We start from the raw sequence: 27,560 nt of genomic DNA, 5'->3' as shown, positions 1-27,560 counted from the left end.
AACTAGGCGGTTTCGAAAGTCTCTGAGTGTACCCCACAAGCGAAGTGTGTGTGAAAGAAATGTATCTGAAAAGGAAAGGTACATCCTAACAAGCTGAACTTGTGTTTTAAAACAAAAGGGGCCTAACCTTGGGGAAGGGAACCCTGAGAGGCCTGATAGTGAAGGAAAAGCAAAGTATCTCCTGACAAACTGAATTTTGTGTTTGGGAACTGAAAAGGGCCTGTGCTTGGGGAGGGGAACCCTGAATGGCCAGTCAAAGCTGATGAATTGAACATGTGTTTGAGAACTGGAAATGGCCTGCGCTTGCGGAAGGGAACCCTGCAAGGCCAGTAAAAGCTGACATATTGACCTTGTGTTTGGGAACTGGAAAGGGCCTGTGATTGGGGAAGGTAACCATGAGAGGCCCGTCAAAGCTGACAAACTGAACTTGTGTTTGAGAACTGGAAAGGGCCTGGGCTTGGGAAAGAGAACTCTGAGATGCTTGAAAAAGAACAGTGTATTTTTCTTTTTGTTGTGTTTTGAACTTGAAAGACTTGAAAGAGTTCAAACTTGGGGAAGTGTTTAAAGGCTATGACAAGGTCTTGTGAACAGCCCTTTGTGATTTAACTTTTGTGGGAAACGGACCTACTTCTACCAGGTGAGAAGACCACCTGAAACCAGCCGTGGTTGACAATATTTTTTGTTGAACGACGATATATTTATTTAAAGAGACTTCCTAACACGTTTAGTTGCAGAGTGAGGGCAAGAATAGGTTTAGACATAGCCGGATTTTAATTTTTGATTATTAGACGTCGACGTCCTTTAGAAACATCAGTTAAGGGAACTATCTCTTTAGAGTTCGGGCCAGTTAGGCATTACACCAACCCAGGAACCTTTGTAACTAAAGGTTTTGAAAGTAACATCTTTGAGTCTGTGTCTCTCTTGATACCATGCCTGTCTCACAGCACTTACAACCCTAGATGAGGTGGCAAAATTGGAGCTTATTATTTTAAAGAGATAGTTGAGACTGCCTCCTCGTACCGCGCCTGAAATGTTCTATCTTGAATCATCCTGCTAATTCTTGTCAAATTCCAACTCTGCTGTTTGACTCTGGCTTGGAAATTGGCTAATGCATCAGCCAATACACTGATGGGTATGCTGTATGAAGTAATCCTATCTAGGGCAAAGCTCATGCCATCTAGCAATGTAGTGAAGATCTGGTCTTTCCCAAATGGCTGACTATGCCTTGGGTTGGTCCTTTGGCAAATTTAAAAAGTGTACGAAGGCTGGCTCTGCTGAATCGTCAACAGCTAATTGTTGATCTGACTATTAAAAATCATGCAGCACAGCTTTTGGAGTATATACAGTAACAGCAATACACGCCGAGTTATATCCAAAATATTGTGGGGAACACCTTGGTCTGGGACTGTATTAAATTTAAATTTAGCATTGTAATGACCAATGAGATTGTTCGAGCTTGGTCTAGCATACCAAGGGAATGTTGGCAATGCTGTCTGTGTGGGGAAGACTGCTTCGATTCTGCTAAACATCTCCTGACTAGTTGCCTTTCCCTGCAGAGTCTTTGTCAGAACGCCCTAACAGCAGCAGGTCTTATAGGGTTGTCTTTGTCGGACAATTTGTGTGGTTTGTTCATGTGTTGAAATCAGGGAGCGTGCATTCTCTTTTTTACTGTTTTCTGACGGAAGATAGTAATCACTCTGGACATACTAACCTGAGGCCTTTGGTATTCTTAGATTTTTTTGTATAAGCAAAGTGATTAGCAGTTTTTATTTGATTCATTTATGTTTTACTGATGTTATAATGTGTATTTTATCATTGGAACTGGATTTTAGTACTTGGTTTGAGATGTATTAAGACTTGGCATCGCCACTGCTGATGTTATTCTCCTCGCCTTACCCCAAAAGAACTCGAAATGGCACTGTAACGAGACGCTGTGGAGAGACCCTGTCTTCCGTGAAAAATTAGCAGAGGAGATTTAAGAGTACTTTAAATTAAATGACACAGGAGAGGTGTCCAAAAGAGTCGTATGGGAGACAGGGAAGGAAACATGGCGTGGCATCTTGATAAAAGAAGGAGCTGACAAGGAGAGAGAGAGGACTTTAATAGAGAATAGATTGAGGAGGGAGATTAAACAGTTAGATATTGCGGCACAGGTCCAGTTCCTAAAGCAAAAACATTACGAAATGAGGGACAAAGCAGATGCACTTCTAGCAGCCAGATTGTGGGGACAGAGAGCCGTGAGGTGGGTTCCCGACATTGAAGGAGCGAAAGGATCCAACACGGGAAATCCGAGGGGCATCCCTGAAGCATTTGCAGACTATTATGAACAACTGTACAGATCTGAAAAGGCAGAGGGGGAATCTGGCATACAGAAATAGTTACAAGAGATAGATATGCTGAAACTCTCTAGGAACAAGGTGGAAGAGATGGAATCTCCTATCACGGTTGATGAGGTGGAAAGGGCGATGAAGAGACTAACATTGGGTAAAGCTCCTGGGAACGATGGGTACATGGTGGGATTCTATTAGACCTTCATCTCGCCCTCCTCGCTTTCATGGTTGATCTATTCAATGACATTCTGCAAACGGGAGTAGCTCCCGAATCCTTCTCCCAAGCCCTGATCTCTGTGATTCCCAAGGGGGGCAAAGATCCCAAACACTGTGGGTCATACCGTCCCATCTCCCTCCTTAATATATATGCAAAAATCTACACCCGGGTACTGGCAGCTAGACTTGAGATTCATATGTCCACACTGATACACCCAGACCAGGTTGGATTCATTCTGGGGAGACAGGGGGCAGACACGATGCGGAAGACCCTCCACCTAATCCACGAATCTGAGAAGATGACAGGCAATCCCTCGCTCTTATCCATTGATGCTGAAAAAGCGTTTGACAGAGTAGAGTGGGACTTCCTGGAAGAGGTATTGTGTAAAGTTGGACTGGGTCCTGTCTTCCGGAGAGGAGTTAGAGCTGTCTATATGACTCCCCGAGCATCAGTCATGGTTATCTCCGAATACTCTAGATGGTTTAATCTGGGAAGAGGCACAAGACAGGGTTGCCCCCTCTCGGCAATATTGTTTGCCCTCTCCCTCAAACCCCTCGCCCAAATGCTCAGAGCCGATTGTCAAATCGAAGGCCTCCAAATAAATGGGAATGAATATAAAGTAGCCCTCTACGCTGACGATATCCTGCTCCATGTTAGAACCCCCATGTCATCAATACCGAGAGCAATATAGTTGATAGAAAGCTACGGAGCACTCTCAAGCTTTAAAATCAATAAGTCCAAATCCATAGTATTCCCGTTGCGAGAACCCACACCTGAGGACTCTGCTAGATTCTCCCAGCTCGGCTTAGTCCTGGGAGGAACTACTTTGCGGTACCTAGTTATAAACCTGACAAGGAGACTGGAAAAAATGTATGAGGCAAACTTCCCAAATCTCCTCTCCTCCTATCACGCCGATTTGGCAAAATGGCGTAATCTTACAATATCCTGGATAGGGAGACTTAATGCAATAAAAATGGTTTGCCTTCCAAGATTTTTGTACCCATTCCAAATGCTTCAATTGAAGCTCCCAGAGATACTATTTTGAGAAGTAAGAAGGGCTATCATAAAGTTTCTATGGCAGGGGAAGAAAGCATATGATGTACTCATCATGCCCAAAGAGAAAGGAGTGGTGGGTCTCCCAGACTTACGATTATATTATCAAGTAGTACAATTAAGGATATTAATCCCCCACCTCAGAGGGAGAAAGGTTGACAATGGGTTGACCTGGACAACCATAACCTGACCCCCGCTACCCTTTCAGAATGGCTGGGGGTCCGTAGACAGAAACTCCTCCGAAGGCTTCGAGAACACCCTATACTTGGCACAATATGGGAAATCTGGATGGAGGGTGTAGATATGAAGGGTGAGTGGCCCTCCCCACTAAGTCATTTGTGGGCCCCAGGGGTGCGTGAGGAGATCATAGATCATGCACAGTTTCGGCCCAGGTTTGATGCGGGCCTGGAGAGGGTGGGACAACTATAGCGTGGGGGCGTCTTCCTTGCGATCTTGGAACTGGAAGAGGCGCTGGGAATTCGCCCACTCCCGGTCTTTCTTTATTTGAGACTGAAAGGTATTCTGATGTGAAAGGAATGGCGTGAGAAGGTACAGAGAGTACTCACTCCCTTTGAAAAAATACTTGACACAGTAACTGAAACTAAAGGCTTGATCTCAAACATGTACAGAGTCCTGTTAGATAATGGGAAGAGATCAACCAATAATCTGAAGCACAGGTGGGAAAAGATCTTGGCAGAGAGCTAGACGCACGAATATGGGGAAAGATGTTCAAAGGGGCTACACAGGTTTCGATTGCTGCCCAATATAAACTGCATGCTATTAAATTGTTACACAGGTGCTGTATGATCCCTACAGACTCTCAAAAATGTTCCAAACCACCAGCTCTCTGTGTTGGCGTTCATGCAGAGAAAAGGCCAACTATTGGCACATGTGGTGGGAATGCCCCTAAATCCAAGTGTACTGGAATGAGGTTCTGGGGTGGATCAAGCAGGTCGATGGGGTCTTCTGGGAAATCACACCCCTCTTAGTATTGGTTTAGAGGAACATGAAGATGAGGTGTCCAGGGTGAAGGGAATTGTGGTGTCCCTACTGCTTGCAGCACATGCTTGCCTAGTAATTAAATGGAAAGTGAGCCAACTCCCGAGCAGGAGGAAGTGGGTCAGAGTTGGCTCAAACATTTATACGATGGAAAGGATCACAGGTGCTCTTCATGATAGAGCAGCCCAAAATGAGACAATGTGGACTGACTTTGCAAACAAGTATATCCCTGATACTGCAAGGGACCCAACACAAAGGGAAGGAAGAGAAACCCAATAATTGATCCATAGCTAATGACTTGCAAAAGAAATGCACCCAGCATTCGTACAAATGAGCTGTCGGCAGAATTGAAACCTTCTCTTCTAACCTGGACTTTTGCACCGATGTATCCCAAATGGGGTCCATGCACAACACGTGTAAGAACAAAAACCAAGATGGTATTATAGAGAAGAAGCTCTGTTCCAGGGGCTGGGGGGAGGGCAGAGGGTGAATTCACAGCATTGTTGATAGTTTTGAGTACTATGGGAGAGGGAGGGAGGGATAAGGATTGCATGACTGTGAAGTACATCAAATCCCATTTGTACGATGTTTGTTCTGTTTGAATAAAACTCAATCAAATTAAATTTAAAAAAGAAAAGTTGTCATTGCCTAACTGTATAATATGGAACATAAATAAATATTGCATTACCATGCCATTGACCGCAGCAGAGTTTAAATATTTAAATGCACACATTAATGGCACACAAAACTTCAAAACGTTTATAATTGCCTTGCGTGGAGTTAACCGACATATAACAGTCCAGCTGGTTAGAATACATTTGCATATTTTCATGGTAGGTACCTGTATACACCACAAAAACAAAACAATTTACCAATGCATAGATAAGAGGGACATTAGTGTTCTCTTCAGAGCTTTGGCATAGAACCACTGAGCTCCTCTGCGAGTGTGATGGATTGCCATGTGGCAGGGGTGTAGGAGCCGTGGGTTTTTGGATTTGTATTATTTTAATAAAATTATGCTGGTAATTCCATCTCTGAAATGGTAATCTGCTGATCAGATTTCTCTTATGCTTAAAGGAAATGCTCGAACCTCCTAGGCATGTTCTTACCAAATGTGTTGGTTAGGGTCTTGTTTATATTAAGGAGTTGGGGGTCACTAGTTCTTAACTGCGACTCTATAAAATCTAAGTCTTTTTGGGCATATTGCCTGAATTCTGACAGTATCTCTGTACAATTGGCTTTACACCGCTTATGGCTTAAAGCAAAGGAGTTACTAAAATGTTAGGTAATGCTTTTTAAGAATGTGTTACCATATGTTTGTATGTTGTTATTTATTGATGTTTGTTGATATTTGTATTCATATTTGTATTTGATTTATTTGTGAAATGTTCTTATGATCTAAACACAATAAAGATATTATTATGATTATTATTTCTTTCAAAAGTTCCATGCCAAAAGCAGAGTGTGCACTTGTGCCGTGCTGCACCAGTAGCCTGATCTGACGCCCCTGCTCTCCTAGTGGCATAGAGCAGGTACAGAGGTCACAGGTGAACATTTGAGAGCTGCAGTGACAGATAAGTCTCTGCAATGCAGAGGCTGCATTTAATATATACAACTCTGTTCCAAATCCCTATAATCATGAGTCTACCACCTGGAGGCTGAATAATCTTCAAATATAAGCCATACCTCAGTTATGGTATGGTGGATGGTATTCTCATAATTCTTACAGCTACAGCAATTTGATATCATACATGTGTCAGCCCTGTGAGACCATACTCAGCTGTTGAAGGATTATGTGTATTCTCCCCAGACAGGCTAGACCTTGCCGCTCCTGGAAGAACTGTAGCATTGGGCAATTGCCTCTCTTTGTTTCTTTCTAAGGGTAGGTAACACCCTTCCCAGAACAAGCCACTCCACAGGAAGCTAGCCTGGGAACTGGAACCAAAGGGCACACCCATTTACAAAAGGCTCGGCCTTACAACATGCTGCTGGATTTCAAAGGGACTTTTATTCTATAGAGAAGGGAAGGGGTGGGGTTAGTGTAGACAGGGGAAGCTCTGTACAGATGAAGGAAGTTACCGCCGTCTTGTTTCTCTCTGCCGCTATCCTTCCATACCCCGCCACTTCCTTTAGCACAAATCACTTTAGGTGTGCTGTCAGAAGTGAAGAGCTGGGATTCAATGCCTAAAGCAGGCTAGTTTTAGTCCAATCACCTGTGGACTTTTACCTCTAAAAGAAGGGGTCTCACACCACTTCTGGGAATCTTCTTTTCGACATCAACCTTTCTAGAAGCTTTCATTGGACCTCTGTTGAGAGAGTGGATCTTTTCAAAGTCCTACGCCAGTGAGGTGTAGATTGAGTTTCCAAGGCAGAGGACAGCTCTGTCCCCTAACCATCACCAGCCACCATTGGGGATGACCTGCTGCTGGGACAAGATATGTCTTTCTGCCAGCCACAACAGTAACCTGTACCTCCCGCTTTGTAGGACTCCTGCTATTGTGGAATATCCTCCCTACTGCTTGGGAAACTGTAAAGAAGGTCCACAAATTATCCTTGAGCCCCTGTATTGGGCTCACAGCAACCAGAGGCCCAAGACAGCTAAGATACCTGCTTTCTTAACATTGAACCAATTTGCGCCATCATTCAAGCCCTTTCAATGCCTTCGAACCCACAGGACCCTCCATAGCTGCTGTTGGCACTCTACCTCCTCTAATCGCCATTAACACCGAACCACGCTAGCCAAACTACACGGTCATCATTGGATCTGCAGCCTTCGAACCGTTGATCAAACTGCCATCATCTTCGCTGCCAATTACCACTGCTAGTCAAACCGATCATGGTGGTCCATCAAGCCCCGATCAACCAATGTTGCATCGACCTGCAGGAACCGAATTGCGCATCCAGTCGCCAGCATTTTAGCCATTAAACTAATGGCTGAACTGACCCTGGTGGCCCTTATGATCCACAGATACTCCAACACTAGATAAAACCAATGTAGTGGAACTGCCCATCCAGTCTCCAGCATCTTCGCATTGGAACCAACCGTGGTGGCCATTATGATTCGCCCATCTCAAACATTGTTTTTGAAAACCAGCAAGCCCCTGTTTAAACCCAGCTTGACACTGATTCCCATCTAGAACTGTGACTGCTACTTCCAAACTACTGTACTGCACCTTGGAACCAGTTCGCCTTGGCACTGCGCCAGCTGAGCGTGTCATTATCCGGGCTCAAACCTGAAGCACATTGTTGCACCTGCCATCTTTGAACCACCTCTTTGAACCACCAGCATCTTCACTGCAGATCTTCATCAGTAGTCAAACAGACCCTGGAGAAGCCTTTGAAACACAATCTTCGAACACCGCACTTGAGCTGTACGTCTCGAGCCACGAATCCAGTCACCAACCGCTTCGCTGATGAACCGACACTGTTGCCCCTCCCAATCCGCAACAAACCTCAGCTCAACCCCAGCTTGATGCATGCTCCCCGTATGGAACAACACCGCTGACACAGTTGAAACCGATTTGAACTGCTGGAACAGCAATTACTCAATATTACTTGATTTCGGGCAAAACCCTTAAACTGTGCACAATTGAACATAACGTACACAAATGCACAGAAGATGCATAAGAGACTATACTAAAATTCATTAAAATGTAAATACCAGTCACAATTCATGCAATACAAGTTACATCAATATACTAATACATTTCAGATATGAATACCAATGTAGAAAAGTATACAAGCAAGTACATGACCAACCGTTTAAATGGCAATATCAGTCACGGTTCATACAATATCCTCTTTCATCAATGATTAAGTGAATTTGTAAGCAAGGGTGATGCATATGAAAAACAGATACTTTCGTTTCAGCGCTAGGGATAAAAACATGAGAAGCACTAGCATACTAGTTGTGACCAATATCCATGTGATTTCCTTGCCTGCCCAGCTCTCTGCAGCGAAAATCACTGTTTAATATGTGGTTGATGTGCACAGTTCTAGGCCTTCGTTTATGCTCCTGACCCCAAAAGCATGCAAGATTGGCAACAAGGATTGTGCTTTCAAATTTTCGTCGCCTGGAGAGAGGAATTGGAAATGGACCAAATGCTTGCATTGCTTTTGAGAAATCTGGCATATGCCTGTCACAGACACATTCCCTTTGAATTACAATGAGGATATTGAGGATAATGCCAAAGTGCCAATGTGCAGTCTAAGATATTCCAACATTTCACAAGATGCGGGCATAGAATGTGTACGCGAGTGGCTCACGAAGAACCCTCTACTACAAAGGGTACCAACCAACTTTATTTTGGAACTAATGTCCATACCCCTCAGAAAAAACTTCTTCACCTTTGACGGCCAAATATACTTACAAACTAAAGGTACCGCGATGGGGGCCGTGTTTGCCCCGAGCATGGCAATCCTATACATGGCTAACTTTGAAGAACAACATGTGCTATCCCAGACGAACCAGTGGCACACACAGGTTAGCTCCTGGTACAGATACATAGACAATGTCATTTTCATATGGACGGGAGAACTGACATACCTACTGAAATTCTGGCAATGGCTCAATACATGCAATCCGGATATCCAATTCACAATAGAGCACAGCACTAACCAAATCGCATTTCTGGACTTCATTATTAGACAAAAAGATGGCAAACTGGAATATGACCTGTAATGAAAACCAACAGACCGCAATACTTTATTACACCATACCAGTAACCTTCCAAGCCATACCAAAGCGAATTTACCTTATGGACCATTTTTAAGAATCAGACGGAACTGTACATCCAAAGAAGACTTTAAGAAACATTCCAAAGACCTCACCAACAGACTAAGGACTCGAGGGTATCCAAAATCCACACTAGACCAAGCAGTAAAAAGAGCCCTGAACACAAACAGGGACATTCTGCTACAACCTCAAAATACAACTAATAATGAAGGAGAGGATCACCTGGCATGTGTAATCACCCATGGAACACACACATCACAGATGAAAAAAGCAATTCGGAAACATTGGCATATAGCCAGATTGAATCTACCGGATGACCCACCACCACGTTTCGCATACAAATGGGGGAAGAATATCAAAGAAGCCCTGGTACACTCCCTCTTCCAACCAGATCTGAGACACCAGGCACAAAGAATTTTACGACCTGTACAAGGGCATCACCCTTGCGGTAACTGTGTGGCCTGTAAATTCACCACTAAACTTAAATTGTTTATAATAGGCCAATGCGAATGGTTCCTACGAGACCTCACGAACTGCCAAAGTGAATATGTGGTTTACTGCATTCAGTGCCCATGTGGACTCAAATATGTGGGCCAAACAACACGGGCTGTAAATCTGAGAATATCAGATCATCGCTCTTGGATAAGATGTAAGACCCAGACAGCACCTCTGGTTACGCACTATATGAAGGCTAGACACACGACCAATTACCTAATATGGTGGGTGCTGGAGAAAGTCAAAGGAGGACCAGATTTATCCAAAAATTTAACACACAGAGAATCCAGATGGATACACCACCTGGATACGTACCACAATGGTCTCAATGAGTCTTTCCAACCCATTTTGCACTGATCTTACGACAAAATGCATCAAACCCCAGTACAGAGGGTCTTCAGTCACATACCCATGGCAGAAAGTGACCACTCCTTAGTCCCCTTTTATTCTGTGCACAATTGAACAACCAAAGTATGAGTGGCTTCCCCTTGCAAAATATGTTTTTGCCTTCTCAGCCAACTCCAACAGTCACTGTCGTACCAGACAGCCTCTATGATATACCGCAAACAGTTTGTCGGTTTATGCCACAATACTATATTCACAGGATGTCCCAGTTCTAGTTTACACATGTAGACAGGCTATTCTTCCCTTTCATCCCCTTGTAGTGAGGTTAGGTACGCCGCAAGCATAACCGGCACCAGACATCACACTTCGGATGTCCTATGGTACACACAGCACCATGCCCCGTACGTTCCACATCAGGCGACATAATAGAAGTATTTCCTCACTTGAGGCACTGTGTTCGCTCCACACTTGAACCTAGATCAGGAGGAAGAATGCAGGCCACTTTAGAATCAACTGGCACAGCCAGACACGCCAGTACGGCAAGACTAGCATTGTCAGTTCCCTTGACTACGCTTCTTAGCCAATCCTGATGCACGTTGCCATATGCATCATTCCGCACATTTGCACTGCACCAGTAAGCACAGGACAGGTAAATGCGGTCTCCATAAATACCTGCCCGTGTCCCAGGAAGCAGCATACACAGTGGAGTTCCCTCACAGGCCTAGGACACGCACGGAGCTACCAGGAGACACAGAGAAACCAGGAAGTGCTCAGCAGTAAGATATAAGGTGAGCGGACAAACTGGAGGCTCCCCATCTTTATAAGCAAAACAGTAGATTGAAGCACAAGGCTTGCACCAGGGTGTGATTACCCCAGGCCATGCATGAGGGGTGAGAGAGAGAGAGCTAGAAGAGGGGACCTAGATGCCCTTCCTACCACATGCTGACTCCAAGCACATGGATATACACATATAGAGGTGACTGGAGACTTATTTGCCTGCATGATTTTCGCTGCACACATGGCTCCAGAGATGCACGCCCCCAGAAGTGCCACATAAGTATACTCTCACTATTCTGTATATTCAAGGCGTAAATCTCACACACCTCCTCGATGCACCTCATATAATAGAATGCCTGGGGGTACCGCCCAACCTTTGAGACTGTGTCTTTATACATACAGAAATGTTGATTACCTGAAGTGGATCCAAACAGAGAAGAGGCTTTCCTCAATCCTCACAGGAAAGACTGGGGCGAATTTCCTGCTACTGGAGAGCATCAACCGACACACAGATACCGTCTACCGAGGGGAATATATATATATATATAGATACATATATATCTTACAACTCTCCCTACATGCCTGACATATAGGGAATCGTGCTCTCACTATACCCAGCCTCCTTACATTTCCATACTTTCTCTTTCGGTTTTCTCCCCGCCCTTCTGTCATGTGTCTCTTAAGATTCCAGCACCGCCCGACCTGACGGATGGGCGAAACCCAATGAGGAAGCAATACCTCAGCCCTCAGTCTGAACCAACCATACAACTGAACACTACCTTGCAACTGTGTCCCTTCCTCTCCGGACCCCCCAAGGGATTTGGTCACCGACGTCTCTTGAAGCACAGCTGGTAACCTGAGCCTTTACGTTTAAGCAATATGCTGAATCAATAGCATTTGATAATTGAGGACCTCTCACACTTCTCTCTTTTAAACTTGAAACAGGGTCTACCAACTGGACGCCCTGAAGAAGGTGGTTGTACTACATGTACACATAACACACCGAAACATAAACACACTACTAAACATATTGAAGATTAATATGGTCGAATTGCCTTCTGCTTTCTCTTCTAATAGTGTGATACTTTGCCTTTTTTAACACGTTGGCTAACATTAAGATATCTTGAAAGTCCAAGACCCAGACCTCAAACATCAGTCTAAACAGGAGTTTAGTGACTGTAGGAATACATGCAATTTAAATAGCTTTTGTGAAAATAACATAAAATTGGTTTTGTTTTTCACTTCCGGAAATAATTCAGTCACAACTCTGTCAAACTGGAAATGATCTAAGAGATTTCTCCACTGAATGAATGTGGATTCTTTATTTGACTTTACTTTTCAGTTTTTTTGATATATGTCACTGTAAATATGTTATTGTAAACAATTAGGGTTGTACATATGTCTTTTTTGACTATACAATTGAGTACAAGAGGATGAATGTGTTTCTTTGTCCACACTTCATGTACGTGCCATTGTTAATAATTGTTATTGCACCACATACTTTGACTGGTTTGATCGCTCTTTGCTTTACTTTCTCTATTTGCATATACAGCACATATTATTATACGTTTGGCTGAAGTTGTTTCAATTAGCAGACTCAGACTTAACAAATGTATAGAAGTGTGACTAGCTCATCAAAAGTCACCTTGCCCACCACTGCTTGACGGTTTTAGCAAGGGCAAGGCAGGAACACGCTTGTGCCCCACCTAAATACAGGAAGGGCACCACTAAAACTTTCTAAGGGAAAGGGGACAACTTGTTTGCTTTAAATACTTGTAATACGAGGCCCAGTCCCCTTGTTCCAACATTAGGCTTCAACCTAGAACCTCACAGTTCATATTTTTTGCTACTAAGATATAATGAATGGCAAAGGGGAGGGGAAATCAAGTCAAGATAATCTTCGTATCCAAAAGTTTGTTTCATTGCCCAATATACTGCCTGATTCATGGAATTATTTGCGTGAAAAACGCAGATTTGCACGCCTTTCTGCCCGAAAAGCCCTGTTTGAAGTATGGGGATTTTCGGTCAGAAAGGCGCGCAAATCTGCGTTTTTCACGCAAATAATTCCATGAATCAGGCACTTAGTGAGGCATTAGTAGTTTGAGCACCGAGGATTAATGCTCTTTCCTGTAATAACGTTGCATGTGCCTGCTTAATTACTAAGGTCGTTTTGCTTTCTATTTCCTCTCTATTGTGCCAGTACTCACCAAGGCCTAGTAGTACTAATGTGTATTTAATATGAGCATACCAGGGTATTGATTGTCTGCCGTTCTGGCCCAACAGGTCTGATACTGCTTCACAATACTTCCCTAAATGTGGTTACGCTCATAAACATGCCCAGCATAATATTGGTCTAAGAGCTCTAATATCCATGATGAAGTTGTTTGGTTTCTATGTGCAGCATTACATTTGGCGAGTTTATGTATAAGTTTGTGATTTTTTTCAAAAATGTATTTTCCACTACCACTATTTTTGCACCATTAGTCGCCATAATTCCGCCCCATATTGGGCTTTGGCCCTATATTGTACTTTATAAGGTTTAAGTGTGGGCGTGAACGTTCCGTTTCCAGGATTGGAACTAAATCTGGCAATGGCATTGCTTGATTTTTCTAGAGCCAGTATTGATTTGTTCACCTGATCGCCCCACCTGCCACTGCACTTAAACCTTAGGCTTAAGTGATCAAAATAATGTGTTTAGTCTATTTCATGGCCATCTAGAGTTATCCTCCTGGAGTGTGTTTATACAGAGAATCGAAAACCATAGACTTGGTTTAAATGTAGTTGACAACTAATCCATTTCTTTTGCATCCCTCACTAAAGCCATGAGTTTTTTTAGGCCGATATGTGTAAGAGAAATCAGAGCAGCATCATTTGTAAATGATAGGATTCGGCTGTGGTATCCCCTGAAAGGCTGCATCAGGCCATATCTTTATTGTCACAATATAGGCTCAAAATGACCTTAAGTAACTGGGGTGGAGTTTTTACTTCTATCAGTGCTTCCTAGTGTTTTCCTCACAGAACCCTGTTGAAGGCTGTTTTGAGGTCAACAAACGGTATGTATAGGTCAGTTTTCCTTAGCTCCACATATGTAAGAATTAAAAGATACAATCTGAGGCATTGGTTGATTGTACTCAGGACTGTTTGAAAGCCAGCCTGTAGATGATCTATTATGTGGTTTTATGTTGGCCAAATTCAACAGATGAGTTAGGCCTGCCCTAGCACAGATCTTTCCCACAGTAAATAATAATGATATAGGCCGGTAATTCATGGGGTCTTCTCTTCTCCCTTTTTATAGAAGGGGACTATTTCTGCCATTTTCCATGAATGCGGTACCAAGCCTAACTCAAGTGCCACCTTAAACACCAGTAATAATCTAGGGGCCCAGGTGTCCGGTTGTGACTTGAATAATTCTACAGGAACTTTATCCCGCCCAGGAGTCTTACCTGATGCTTGGTTTTCACTTTCACTTCTGCCAAAGTTCGTTTTAATGGGGGCTGGGAGTATACCTTCTCGACAACTGTCTGAAAACTCAAAGATGTTAAGTTGGAATCTACAGGTTCCATATATAGGTCTGCATAGTAGTTGAACCAAATGTCCTCATGTATTTTACAGTGTATGATAATGCAGTTGTTCATCTTGGCTGATCTCCAAAATGTAATACTGTCTTTGGATAGGGCGGCTTCATTCAATTCCTGCCATTTAGAACTTACGTATCACATTTTTTATTTTGTAGATCTTTGTAGGATCATCTTGAATTTAGAACGCTATCATTGACTCAGTCAGTGCGATTTTAATGTCCTTAAAGCCCTCAATGATTTTTATTCTTTGCCTCCCTACATTCATGGTCAAACTAGTTATCAGTTTTAATTACATTAGCTATAATCTGATTCTGAGTGGATGTTAATAAGGGGTAAATCTTGGAAATCATAGTTTCATAAAGTTTAATTATCTCTGCACAGGTTACATCCCCACACAAGAGCTTCTCAAACAATGGTAAAATGTTTGACTGTAGCTTGGGCATTGTATCACCCAGTTCCAGTGTTGTCCACTTCATTGTCCGGTGAGCATTTCCTGAGATGGATATTTTGGAATTTAAGTCAGGGGTTACCGATCGATCGGTCACCATTGTACCACTCCAGACAAATTCCATGCCAAGCGGTCGATGATCGCTTTCCAAGTGCTCATGTGCGCTAAAGCTCTTAACTAAGTGCCAGTCCTTCACAGTGCTTAAGATGATGTCTATATGGGATCACTTCTCCCCAACTACAAAGGTATGCTTCACTGGTTGGTGCCCTGCTAATCTGCCATTACAGGCCCTTAGATCCATACTCATGATACTATAAGCACTCCCTAGGGCCAATGCAATCCCATCTATGATCTTCAAGGGTTCAAACTGAATGTTGAAATCGCCTGCCGCTAGGAAGAATGGTGTCAATGCTCCTTTTTCCTTATAGGGGGAGGTTAGAGTTGTTATTTTGTTGATTATATCCATTGTACCACAACATTTGGGGCCGTTAGAGAGACTGTAAATATTAAACGGTACCAAATAACATGAAGTACCTTTACCAGTATGTAAAACCTGTATATCTTTACTATTTCTATCTTGTAATTTATCTCCTTATGTAATGAGTTGTTAATCCAAATCAGTAATACTCCACTTGGACATCCCCTGGCTCCTTTTGAAGTAGCTATATGGTACGTTGTATAACTCTGTAGGTGATGCTCTGAAAAAACCCAGGTCTCTTGGAGACAAATTATATTGTGCTATGTAATATAAACAAGACATTCTCCAATGTTTTCCTGAGCTAGCTATGTTCCAGGAAATTAGTCTTATCACTTTGCAAGTGCTACTGGTAGAGCAGGCACTGGAAATCAGGATACTGATGCAGCAGGACACAGATACATATTATGCTTATTTCATGGAGCTAATTAAAAGGGAATCTGATAAGCAGATTACCCTTTCAGAAATGGAATTACCCACATCATTTCATCATTAAAAAAAAACAGAAATAACCAGGTCTTTTCACTCTTGCCAAATGGGTATTTCAATGTTTTCCAGTGGATTCAAAGGTTTCTGTTTTTGTTTACAAGACCTTGTGTTATCTGTTATAATGTTATCACTCTTTCTTTCTGCTTGGCCTGTGGCTTTTGTTGTTCCCTGATCTTTCTCTATTTCAATCGCCAAACTATATATCCTAATAATTCAATGACTTGCAGGACTAGCAGCTTTTGATACATTGAGAGTGGGGTTGGAGTGTTCCAAGTTGGGATCTTCAAATTAATGTATCTCTGTTATAAAGGTATTAACTTGTATTACTGGTTTTAGAGTATGTCTCGTCTTCATCTTCTTAACCACAGTATGTGGTGAGAAGCTACCTCCTGCTTTCCTTCTAGCCATTACTATGAGTTTTATCGAATCCTTTTAGCAGTTGGTACTAAAAGACACAAAATAAAGTATATTATCTATGGAGTATAGGAACATCTTAAATACCATAATACTATATCAATATATGATATGTATATTCAAAATATTGCACAAGAATATTTAAAGCATTAAGTACAAAACAGTTATTAATTAGCCATATTAAAAACAACTAATCTTTAAGCGTTTCTAGCAGCAATTAAAATGCACTGTTTAAATATGGAAAGAGGTGATTTAAAAGCAAAATATTATTTAAGAAGGTGATGTGGGGCAGGGAACACCTCAACAGCTTAAGGAGCTGCCAAAGTCCCTCTCTCCTCTCTCCCCACCTCCACCAATGCCATTAGCGTCTTGGGTAATTACAGGAATATCAAAAGAAGCCTTCCGAGATGAATGAGGCGTTCTGTTTGCAAATGGGACTGAGAGCACGCTAGTTTGTATAAAAAGGCCTAAATATTTTACGCTTGTCTATACAAAGTACTATTGGATGCAATTTTGATGGATTTCCTGGCCTTTCCAAATTCATCTGCAGGGAGAGGTCGGGTTTTCAGAAGTTCTTGTGGGATGACTCGACAGCTTGAACAGCTGCCCGAGTCTGACTCTCCCGCGTTCACTCACAGCCACCAAGAAACTCAAGCAGTGTTTTAAAACGTTTTACCACGTGTGCCCAGTCATACTAATAGGCCTTGATCCAAGTTCCAGTAAGAAGGTTGGCAGTAGTCATTTATAAAATGGTTAAGGTGAAAGCGGCATGGCAAAAACAAGGATAAACAAGGAAGAAACGTCCTTAACCGGTATAGGTGACCTGCAGGAAGCCGGTTATATGCGTTACTCCAACAAACGTTCCTGCCGGACAAATGTTCCTAGGCTCAAGCCAATGCTGGAATGACTCTCGGTGTCACAACCAGCCGCCAAATAGCCCTGCAAACAGCACCGCCCTTTGTCCGCAGCGGGCTCCACCAACTGTGTTTCCGGGGTCCTTAATCTGGGTGTTTGGTCTCAGGTGGAGCGGTGTAGAGCTCCCAGCCCTGCAAGCAGCAGCACCTTTTGCCAAATACAGGCCCTGCTGGCAAGGGATCCACCAGCTGCTATTACAGGCACCTTAATATGGGGGCGTGGCTTCAGCTCTGCAAACAGTGGCTCCATTTGCCGGCAGCAGGCTTCCCGCGTGCAACAATGCCATTGACAGTCAAAACCAGTTTGAACGTTTGAACTGCTGGAACTGCTGGAACGGCACCAACAAATCTGAACCCTAAGAATAACTTCCCCCTGGACCAGGTTTGGGCCTTAGAGACTGGTTAGATCATTAATCCCTTTTTGCATCCAAGAAACATATTCTTTTTAAAGAACATTGTGGTTTTTGCTTGCCTTACACCCCTGATTCATACCTCACAGTGCTGCATCGTGGTTTCTTTGCTTATTCTTTGTTCTTTCCTTATGGGTGGGTTGCTTGTGGTGTTTTTCTATTTAGTTATTTTGAAGATGGTGTGTTTCAATAAAGTGTATTTATTTTTATAGAACCTTGATTGGGCATTACCTTTATTTTGGACTGCCATGCTTTGCTGTTTGGGTCGCTACTGAATAACATTCACACCCCTCTTAAGAGCACAGCCTTCCCATGTGCACTTAACCACAAAAGACGAGGCAGGTATCTCTTAACTCTGCCTGTTTTACCTTTATGATTGTGTTGGCTTTTGATTTGTAGCAGTGAGGGGGCTGAGTGAGTGTTTTAGCCCCTACTCATCCTTGTACTTCTGCAGGGCAGAATCCAATCCATAACATTGGTGGCAGCGGTTGGGATTTGAGACAGACTGCGCCTCCAGCTGTCCGTGTTTTTAACAAGGTCACTTTCCCCCGTTTACACATTACTAGTGCATTACTTACCGTTGTCGTTTTCATCTTTGGATTTTTTATAAATGGGGTGTGCCCCCCAATCCTCCATGTAACCCAGCCCTACCACCTCACCCTGCCACCCAGGACCCCCAATCCACTGCCCTCAAGCAAACATCATAAATACAAAAATGGGTGTAAACAACCTCGGGGAAAAATGCATGCATGTGCAATCGAGGAATGTAACCTTGTTAAAAACACGGCATTCAGTGCCAACAGCTTGCGCAGCCAAAATAAGAATGGGCATTTAATGTTAGATTCACTGCCAAGGTATTTTTAATTACTACAATGTAGCTCTCCATTAACATAGTGCAGGGCTTGGAAACAGGTTGTCTGTATAAGCTCTGGGAGCGGTTTGGATTGTCACATGGCAGTAAGGTTGAGGAAACTCAATTGCTGAGAAATCTCAGAGCATTACTAATTTCTGGGGAATTTAATTTGAGTGGTAAACTGAGAAAACTCCAGTGGTCAAGGAAGCATCTCAGTTGGTGGTACCATGGCACAGCCTAGGCACCACATCTCAAAGTATGTAGTTCAACCATCTGAGGTGGGGAGTAAACCTTTTGAGGAATGTATACATCAGTCCTCAGACTATCAGTGTGGAGTAGCCGCAGTCAACAAAGTTGGCACAGCTCAGGGCATACCTAATTCAAACGTGTTGAGAAGGCTTAATGCAAGAGCGTGAACACTCAAGTCCACAGAAATGCTAAGGCGCATGCACCCAAATCAAAGGCAACTGATCATGGTAATTGCATGAAGGTAAGGACACTTGTTCTGACCCTTCTTCCAGGAAAGGTCCCTAAAAATCCAAAGGGAAATCTCAGACCCATGGTAGTTAAATTCCCACCAGAAAGCAGAGCCTGGGAACCTCCAGCACGGAGGCCCCCCACACACTCCACAACCAGGGGTTGTTTCCAATGTGGAGATTTGACACATAGGATGCAAAATCCTGGCTGCAAGGGGAAACTCAAGCAGGCTATTGTGACTGATGTCCCTCTCAAGGAGGAGGCCTCAGTCAGCGTGGGCATGCAGTCCCACTATGCCAGGGAGTGGCCGAAAGTTCTCTCGTTCTGAGTAGGAATACTACAGGGTATTTTGAGGAAGCCCCAGTTCCTGCCAAAACCCAGATGTTTCTGGGCTGTGTCTCTCGAGACATGGAAAGATCTCTCACTTTGCGTGGCGCTGCTGCTAGTGTCATAGCCGTCCAGCAACTGGTGCAGGTAGGACAGTGTACTCCCAGAGCAAACTCACAGGTAAGAGGTTTTGACAGTCTGAGCAACTGTCCCATGGAACCAGTGGTGCTTAGTCGGAGGGATGCTCCCTCCTTCCACCATATTGAAGTCATGGTCCCTATTCCAGTAGGGTGTCTGTTAGGTAATGACCTCCCTGACCCTTGTGTAGTCATAGCATTTACTGTAGCAGAAGCTCTGGGAGCAGCACAGGAGAAGAGATGGAGGTCTGCATCTCTGACTGCTTCCTCAACCAGAGAGCGCAAGGGACCAGTGTCCCTGGTAGCTCCCTGTCCTTGCCAGAAGTCCCTTGAAGTGCCTACTCATATTGGAGGTGACTATTGTGTTAGCACAAGGTTCAGTGATCTCACGGTTGCCTACTCACATAGAAAATGTTCCAGAGATGGTGGACTTGATAGTTTCTATCTCGAAGGGTGCTCCAGCACTGAGTGAGTTGTCACCTGTGGAGTCCCAGATCAGGCTGACTGTTGCCTGCGCTGCTGTTCCACTCTAACTGATCTTTTGAGACAGATCCCAGAGCAGGTCCTAGACCACTCCAACAAAGGAAACGGGCACAGAGTGAAAGCCGCATCCTACTCCAGAATAAGAGGATTACTCAGTTGGGGAATGCGAGAGACCGGTCTCATTGATGCCTCCCAATCCAAACATGAAGTCATCGGATGCTTCTACTATTGTAAGAGAGGATTCAAGGGCCACTGAGGTGACTATTGGCATAGCACCAGGCTCAGTAATCTCAGCGTTGCATACTGGCATAGTAGATGAACGTGAGGCGGTGGATAGGGAGGTTTCTGACCTGAATAGCCTGCTACAACTGAGTGAGTTGTCTTTATCTGGAGCCAGAGACAGGCTGACTCTTGCTGACTCTTGCAGGATAAAGGGAATCTGTCCCACCCTAATGAGCCTGCTCAGGTAGACAGAGGAGCAAGCACTGGGGGGAGGTCCTCCTGAGTCACTCCAAGAAGAGCATAGCCTTCTTTCGGCCCACGTAAGCACAAAAGGTGAAGGAGGTATATCTCCTAACTGTGCCTGTTTTACCTTTATGATTGTGTTGGCTATTCGTTGGTAGCAGTTTAAGAGCTGAGTTGGGATTCAAGCCCCTACTCACCCCTGTACTTCTGCTGGGCAGAATCCAATTCATCACAGTGAGTGACACCCAGAGCCTCAGGACTGCTCTTAATGTTACCTCAATTAATTGTAGACAATCTTTGCAATTCAGTGGACATGAATACAATACTGATTAAAGCTTCACTAATTGCTATTTCCTCCTGTGAATAGGGAATAGGTAATCAGGCTAAAAATTCAAAATATTTGCTTTTTCAACACAGAGGGAATAGGTGACTATTTTCCAGCTGATTGATATTCGTAAATAGCATTTTTCAATGATTAGTTTAGCAAAATTATTGTTCTTTAGCAAAAGGTATATTTTTTATTAAACATATATTGATTTTTGTAACACAGATTGTTTTTTAAAGAATCCCTTAATCTACTAATTGATGTGACAAAGCGATGGGTGTGTGTTTTACTCATGGTGCTCATTTGAGGCTTAAGTGGGCTGATTTTAAATACTTGAGCAGAACACATTTTGGTCCAAAAACCAGCCTTTCCACTCTTGGGAGTAGAGAATCGCCCCAGCTCCTCAGGAAGGCTGATCACGTGATTTATCCTGTCCTTGTTTCTGCCGTGGTCAGTGAAGTCGTGGACCTATCCTATTGTCTTACCAGCCGGAATGCACTTGACGTCACCCCTCCTGCCTAGAAGCACACCACTGACTGGAGGCGATAATAAGTGCTGCATTGCGCTTATAACAAGGAATGCATGATGCGCAGTGCCGACAACAACATATGTGCAGTGCCGATTATAGCAGCTGCCCAGAGCCTATTACACAAGATGCACAAAGCCTGTGACACCAAAGGCACAGCGCACACTAAACGCACAGCTCAGCGTCTATTCTATCAGTTAAGCACTTCCAATCATCTGAGATCTCCAATGCCAGTCACAGGAGATGTTCAGTTGCTATGGCAAGATACGCCGCTTACCTATCATAGGAGATGCGCATTGCCCATATTAAGAGGTGCGCATTGCCTATCATGTTAGATGCGCATTGCCCATCTTAAGAGGTGGACACTGCCTATCATGGGAGATGCACACAGTGCCCGCTGCAAAAGATGCACACTGCCTATCATGGGAGATGTGCAAAACCCATCATAAGAGGAGCACATTGCCTATCATGGGAGATGCACATTGCCCATTTTAAGAGGTGCACACAGCCTATCATGGGAGATGCACACAGTGCCCGCTGCAAAAGATGCACACTGCCTTTTTGATAAGATGCTCAGTGCCTATAACTATAGTTGCACAGCACCTATGAGAGGAGAAACGCAGCACAAACGACAATAAATGCATCTTATCTTTAATAATAGGTGCACATTGCCTATTACAACACCACCACTTGTAATCCGGCGATAAATCCACCGAACCAAGGGGTGGCAACAGTAATTTCAATGGCCGGTATTCTGGCGGATTTGCTGCCACAATACCGCCCAACTCGTAGAGGCCAGTCTATTACAATTGTTGCATAAAGCCAATAACAAGAGATGCTATTGTGAGAAGAGATGCATGCTAGATATAATGAGTACTCCTCACAGGTAATTATAGGGCCTGGCTCATAAGTGTCGCTTTAGCAACACCTCGTGCATTCGGAGCTATTGGTATGGGCAGCGTAGATGGCATTGGGTGACACATATGTATGAATGCATTGTCCTTTGTGATGTGTCATTATTGCCACCTTTTGATTATTTCTGGGATTTCGATGTGCATAAAGGTTAACATTTTGCATGTGTCTTTTCTGACAATGTGTGTCTCTACTTAAAATCCATTTGAAAGAGGGCCAGATTTCCGAGACTTGACGGAACAATGTGTGTGTTTCTCTGCTTGTTTTGTTTGAAGTGTGTGCTTTCTTGTTGGGTACTTTAATGGGTCTCATCACAAGTAATGGTGTGAACTACATTGCTGATATTTAGTCATGGCATGATGTTCATTTTTAATGAACCGGATTTAATCTGAGAAGACCCTCCTGATGCAGGATTTGAATGTATGTGGTGCAGAATCTTCCATCGTAATCACTTTACTTGGGAGAAAGTGATGATCTGGGAGTGTTTACATGGTCTCGGGAGCAAAGCTCAGGGCCAACATGCTCGCCTTGGAAGCAAGACAACACAGAGTAACACAGGCTCGATCCCGGGGTCTGCGCTTAGAACGTTATAAATAACCTATCATATCATATCATGGTGACTGTGATAGTTGTGTAATGACATTGCTGGGGAATTTGAGGTTGCACATGGCATATGATGGCAGTGCCAATGGGGCCACAGCTCACATATGCTGATTCAGCAGGCTTGCATAGGCCTTTCTGGGACATTCCAGGTTGTATTTAGCATTTGATATTGGCACATTCATATATGGAGTTATACCTTAGCATATGGTGACTCCACCCCACATATTATGCCATTACTGGGGAATTTTAAACTGCACTTAACATATGATAACCCAAAACTATTCTTTGTCAATGATTATTTAAGCTCACAACGAAGTACTTACACAATCATCACCTGGAAAGGCAGTTCATTTGCGCAAACACCTGTAGACTAGCAAATCTGCAGTACAGTGTCTGACTCTAGGCACTTTGATTTTGGAAAATAATATCTGATAAGTCTTATACAAAGCTTTATTCTGCTTGCTTTTATGTGCTTCAATAATATCGCCGTATAGACCTAAGGAGGGGTCATTATCCTGAGATAATGACCCACCAGCAAGTTATGGCCCAAGTCAAAGCTGAGGGCCATAGGATGGGGAAGGGTTGTTATCCCAAGTGGTAATGACCCCTCTGACAGTCTACAAGGGAGTTCGCACACACACACTGCTAATAGCAGTATTGGTTTTAGAGCAGTGGTAGTAACGTACAAAACATTATTATTCTAGTGGCTTCATTAAATGGGTTTAGTAAATTAACAAGGTATTTTCACCATGATTTAAGTGAAATTTAAAAGTGAAAGGTGTCTCTTTATAAATGTGAAAACATTTTTAAATGTTTTACCTTTCTCGTTGGTGTGTTGGTGTGTTAAATTGGACGGTGCTGTTTCTTGAATGTGAGAAACCTTTCCTGCAGTTTCCCTGTCTGTCCTGTCTGTTTCTGAAGTCAAAAAGCTTGGAATGGGGTTAATTCCTGTAGTTATTGACTGCATTCTACCCGGCTGAGAGGTCCAGACATTGTCCATGTGATAACACCACTTATTATTTCCCCACATAATGCTGCTTTGCACTTGTAAAGTGTAAGCTGTCCCATGTCAGAGGTGAGCTCTTAACCCACAAGCTGTCCACCTAGCGATGGGAACTCTTTTGAGACTTGAGCATGAACTGGTCCTGTGCAGGTGCCTAAATGAATAGACAGACGGAAGATGGCGTTTGACTGGGTTATCAGACACTTTTAATTAAATATCCACCGACCCAGCACCTAAGTCATGAATGACAACATGGGGATATAAACTATAACACGGTTGACGAGGCTTTTACTTGTAAAGGTCAGATCAAAGTGAAGCACATCTGGAAGGCTTGGTGTGCATGTAGTTATATTTAACCCTGTTACCAAGCCTCTCACCTGTACAGCCACAGGCAAACTGAAGCTTGCCCAGATACATACAACTGTTACAGGGGCATTACCCTGGTCAGGTGTACTCACAGGGAAGGAAAGCTTCATATCCCGCCATGTGCAAATAAGACATTGGGCCTCATTATAAGTGAGGCGGAACGGGTTAACGGGACCCGCTAAAGGAGGCGGACCCGTTAAACCCGTTCTGCCTCATTACAAGTTCCCCTCGCGGGACCCGGTAATTAATGCCTGGTCAAACCAGACGTGCTTACCGGGTCCCGCGAGGGGAAGAGGGAGCAAACAACGGGCCGCTCGTAATCGCCCTGTTGTTTGCTCCCTCCCCCATTCCCATTCAGCCCTATGGGAGCTGAAATGGGAATGGGGAAGGTCCGGGCCCGGGTTCCTGGAGGGAGGAATTATCGTGTTTTCCGAACTCGGAATGGCCCGGTAATTGAACTTTCTGGGAACCCGGACCCGATTTTGGTGGCAGCCATGCCGCCAATCGCGGCATGGCTACCTCGAAAATCGTAATGAGGCCCATTGTGTTTGAAGCTCTCACCTGTACAAGTGCAATCATATAGAAGTACACCTTTGAGGCTGTATGAAGATGAGTGTATACATCTTTGTTTCCAAGACTCTAATCTGTACAGTAAAGGTAAAAGTGCAAAAGTCCTCGGAGGTTCATGTACCATTAGTAGAAGTGTATGACAAATAAAGTCAACTGAGAGTCTCCATGTAGATGTAAGTCTGTACAACGCGTGCGCTATATGGTTTAAAACATTGGATGCCAAATAAAAATTGCATTCTCAAAAATTCAAAGTAATTAGCATCTCAACTATACAGGTGCACAGGCAGTGAGGTAGTCCACGCTGTCTCCCATGTACACAGATATCTAGGAAGATCTTGTCAATACAGGAGCACTTGCAATGTAGCACATTGAAATCTATCCTATCCAGACACATCAATATACACGTGACTCTGAGGCTCTCACCTGTATGCCCGCATGGGAGCGGGCTATGTAAACCCATAAACACACATGTTCTCTCTGGGCTCTCACCTGGACAGGTAAAGTGAAGCAGGAGTTCACAGTGCATGCTATGAAGATGACCCATACTCTGCCGTCCATCACCGGATTCGTTTGGAGATCTCTGTTTGCTTTTAACCTGCACAGCGGGGGATATGCCCTCCTTCAGTTACCAGCAATATGGAGGCAAAGAGCAGCTCTTTATATACCTTGATGAACAAGAGCATCAACCAATCAGATCCCGGGATGAAGGATGACATGGACTTCAAATATGAGAGCAAGGTGTGACTGTCCTTGAAATACTCCTCAGGCCATTGCGCAAAGGATGGGCCTGGCCAGGAGCTGGAGAGCAGGTTTGCAATGAGGACAATTCGATTCACTCCAGACCCTGACTGAAGATAATAGTTTTGTTTGCATTTTAAATGCTTTCCGGATTAAACATGTTACACTTTACATTGTTTCATGATGGCGGTAAAATTGGGATGACACAGCACTCCCTCTGCGTCCGTAAAATATATAAATTATAAAGCCTGGGTGCCCTTCATTGTTTAAAGAGTCCTTCTTTCAAATCTATCTATCTATCTAGTGCACATTTATGATGGTAAAAAACTAAATATGAACAAAAATGCTGTAATACCAACCAAAAATATCCCAAGGCGCACCACACCTCTTGAGACCTCTTTGCCTTCATTTGTCCCTATCAGCCCCCATGTACACTCCCACTCAATGGACATCCTCAGCCCCACAGATAAGGGGTGCATCGGCCACTTTCACTCCCTAAAAATAGGCAAATACACCCCAAAAATAAAAATAGGGAGTACAAATAATGGCAACAGAAAGTAGAAGACAAACGCATGCAACATTGTGCCCCTGATTTCACCGCTTCATGGGTATGTTTGGAGCAGTAGTGCACCTACTCCCACAGCAATAAACTACTATCATCACTACCTGATCTGAAGAAGTAAACATGTGTCTTGTAATGGGCATGAATAATGAGGTGCAATGGAATAATTGTCACAAAAAACATTTCCGTTTTCGATTAAAAAATTTTATTCGCTCATAAAATGCTTTCATTGGGAATTGGGCTTACATTTTTACTCCTTAAAAAATCATTTTACTCCCAAGTTTAAAAAATAGGAGTACAATACTCCCACTACAAACTCTTATCTGGAGCACTGGACATCCTATCTCCTGCTTTGTGTGACACACCTTCTATTGAACCCCCAGTGTCTCCTAGTAGCGTCCACATATCTCTATCTCGTCCAACACAACCCCCACATCTCCCTATCAGTCCCCACATGTCTCCCCATCAGTTTTGCGTCTTTTCATCTCAAATCCCGCTCCTCTCCAGCAACTTCTGCTTTAGGGATAGATGGCAAGCACTGACAATGTCGCTCCGCTTTGGGTGTCTCATGTCAACAGCACATGGCAAGGTTGAACCCACATGCCAAGCTGTTGCCATTGAATCTCAGGCACTGCCCCAAATTCCCTAATAATATGTGATTCACATCTGCCAAATAGATACAAAGTGATAGTGTGCAGTCATGCAGGGAATCATTGAGTAAGGTGTATGGCAATTTCTAAGTAATCTAATAGGGAGCAATTATTGAGCTCCACTGCTGAGTAACTGGAAATGTTCTTTGGATGGTGTATGACCAAAACATTGTCCTTTTATTTGGTTCAACTTGTTACCATTAAACATTATTATATAATTGGTTATTTATTGCATGCTTAATACCCAGAGATTTCTAAAGCACACCCTGGGATCGAACCTGTGGTGCTCAGCATCCAAGGCGAGCGTGTTGCCCAGGAGCTATCCTCCTGGTCAGAGATGTAGAGATGATAAGATGATGAGATGGGGCGAGGAAACTGATCAGCAATGTGTATTCTGCGCTCATGAGTTGGAAATCATTGGAAATGTGTACTGTACTATCCCACTTATAAAAGTATTCGTAAAGAAATGTTATCCACATTGCTTGCATATTGGGAGTTTTATCAATGTAGTCTAGCTGTGCTCCATTGTTGACTATTGCAATAGCCACCGTTAACCTGGGCCACGAGAAGTTACTAAAGAAAGGCACTTTTTTAATTAAGAACAAACATGTGATGGTGTATGTTTAAACCCACAGTGGTTTACAAAATATTAAGATTGTAATAGTGTGGACTTCCCTGCTCTGTATGAGGTACCGGGAAAGCCTATTTTATTTTATTTCAATTTACTATTTCTTTGTGTTATTGTTTGATGGTTGTATGTTCTTATTTCTGAATGTATTTGTTTTCTGTTTATTATAATACATTAATACCCGGCGAGGGGTGGGGGTGTGGCAGCCTCCCAGCCAATTTACCTTGTGCTTCATTGTCCCTTCCCGGCGCCAAGA

General features: G+C 43.5%; 1 protein-coding gene across 1 annotated transcript in view; it reads right to left on the bottom strand.

The window, feature by feature from the left end:
* Window positions 1-14,586, bottom strand: part of LOC138567768 (astacin-like metalloendopeptidase) — a 56,755-nt gene extending 42,169 nt beyond the window's left edge. The window contains exon 1 of the mRNA XM_069646258.1: window positions 14,395-14,586. Coding sequence (XP_069502359.1) covers window positions 14,395-14,586 — 192 coding nt within the window. The remainder of the gene's footprint in view (window positions 1-14,394) is intronic.
* Between the last annotated feature and the right edge of the window lie 12,974 nt (window positions 14,587-27,560).

Source organism: Ambystoma mexicanum, chromosome 2p (assembly GCF_040938575.1).
Source record: "Ambystoma mexicanum isolate Mex_15411 chromosome 2p, UKY_AmexF1_1, whole genome shotgun sequence".
Classification (NCBI taxonomy): domain Eukaryota; kingdom Metazoa; phylum Chordata; class Amphibia; order Caudata; family Ambystomatidae; genus Ambystoma; species Ambystoma mexicanum.
This window is presented reverse-complemented; position numbering and strand designations above follow the sequence as displayed.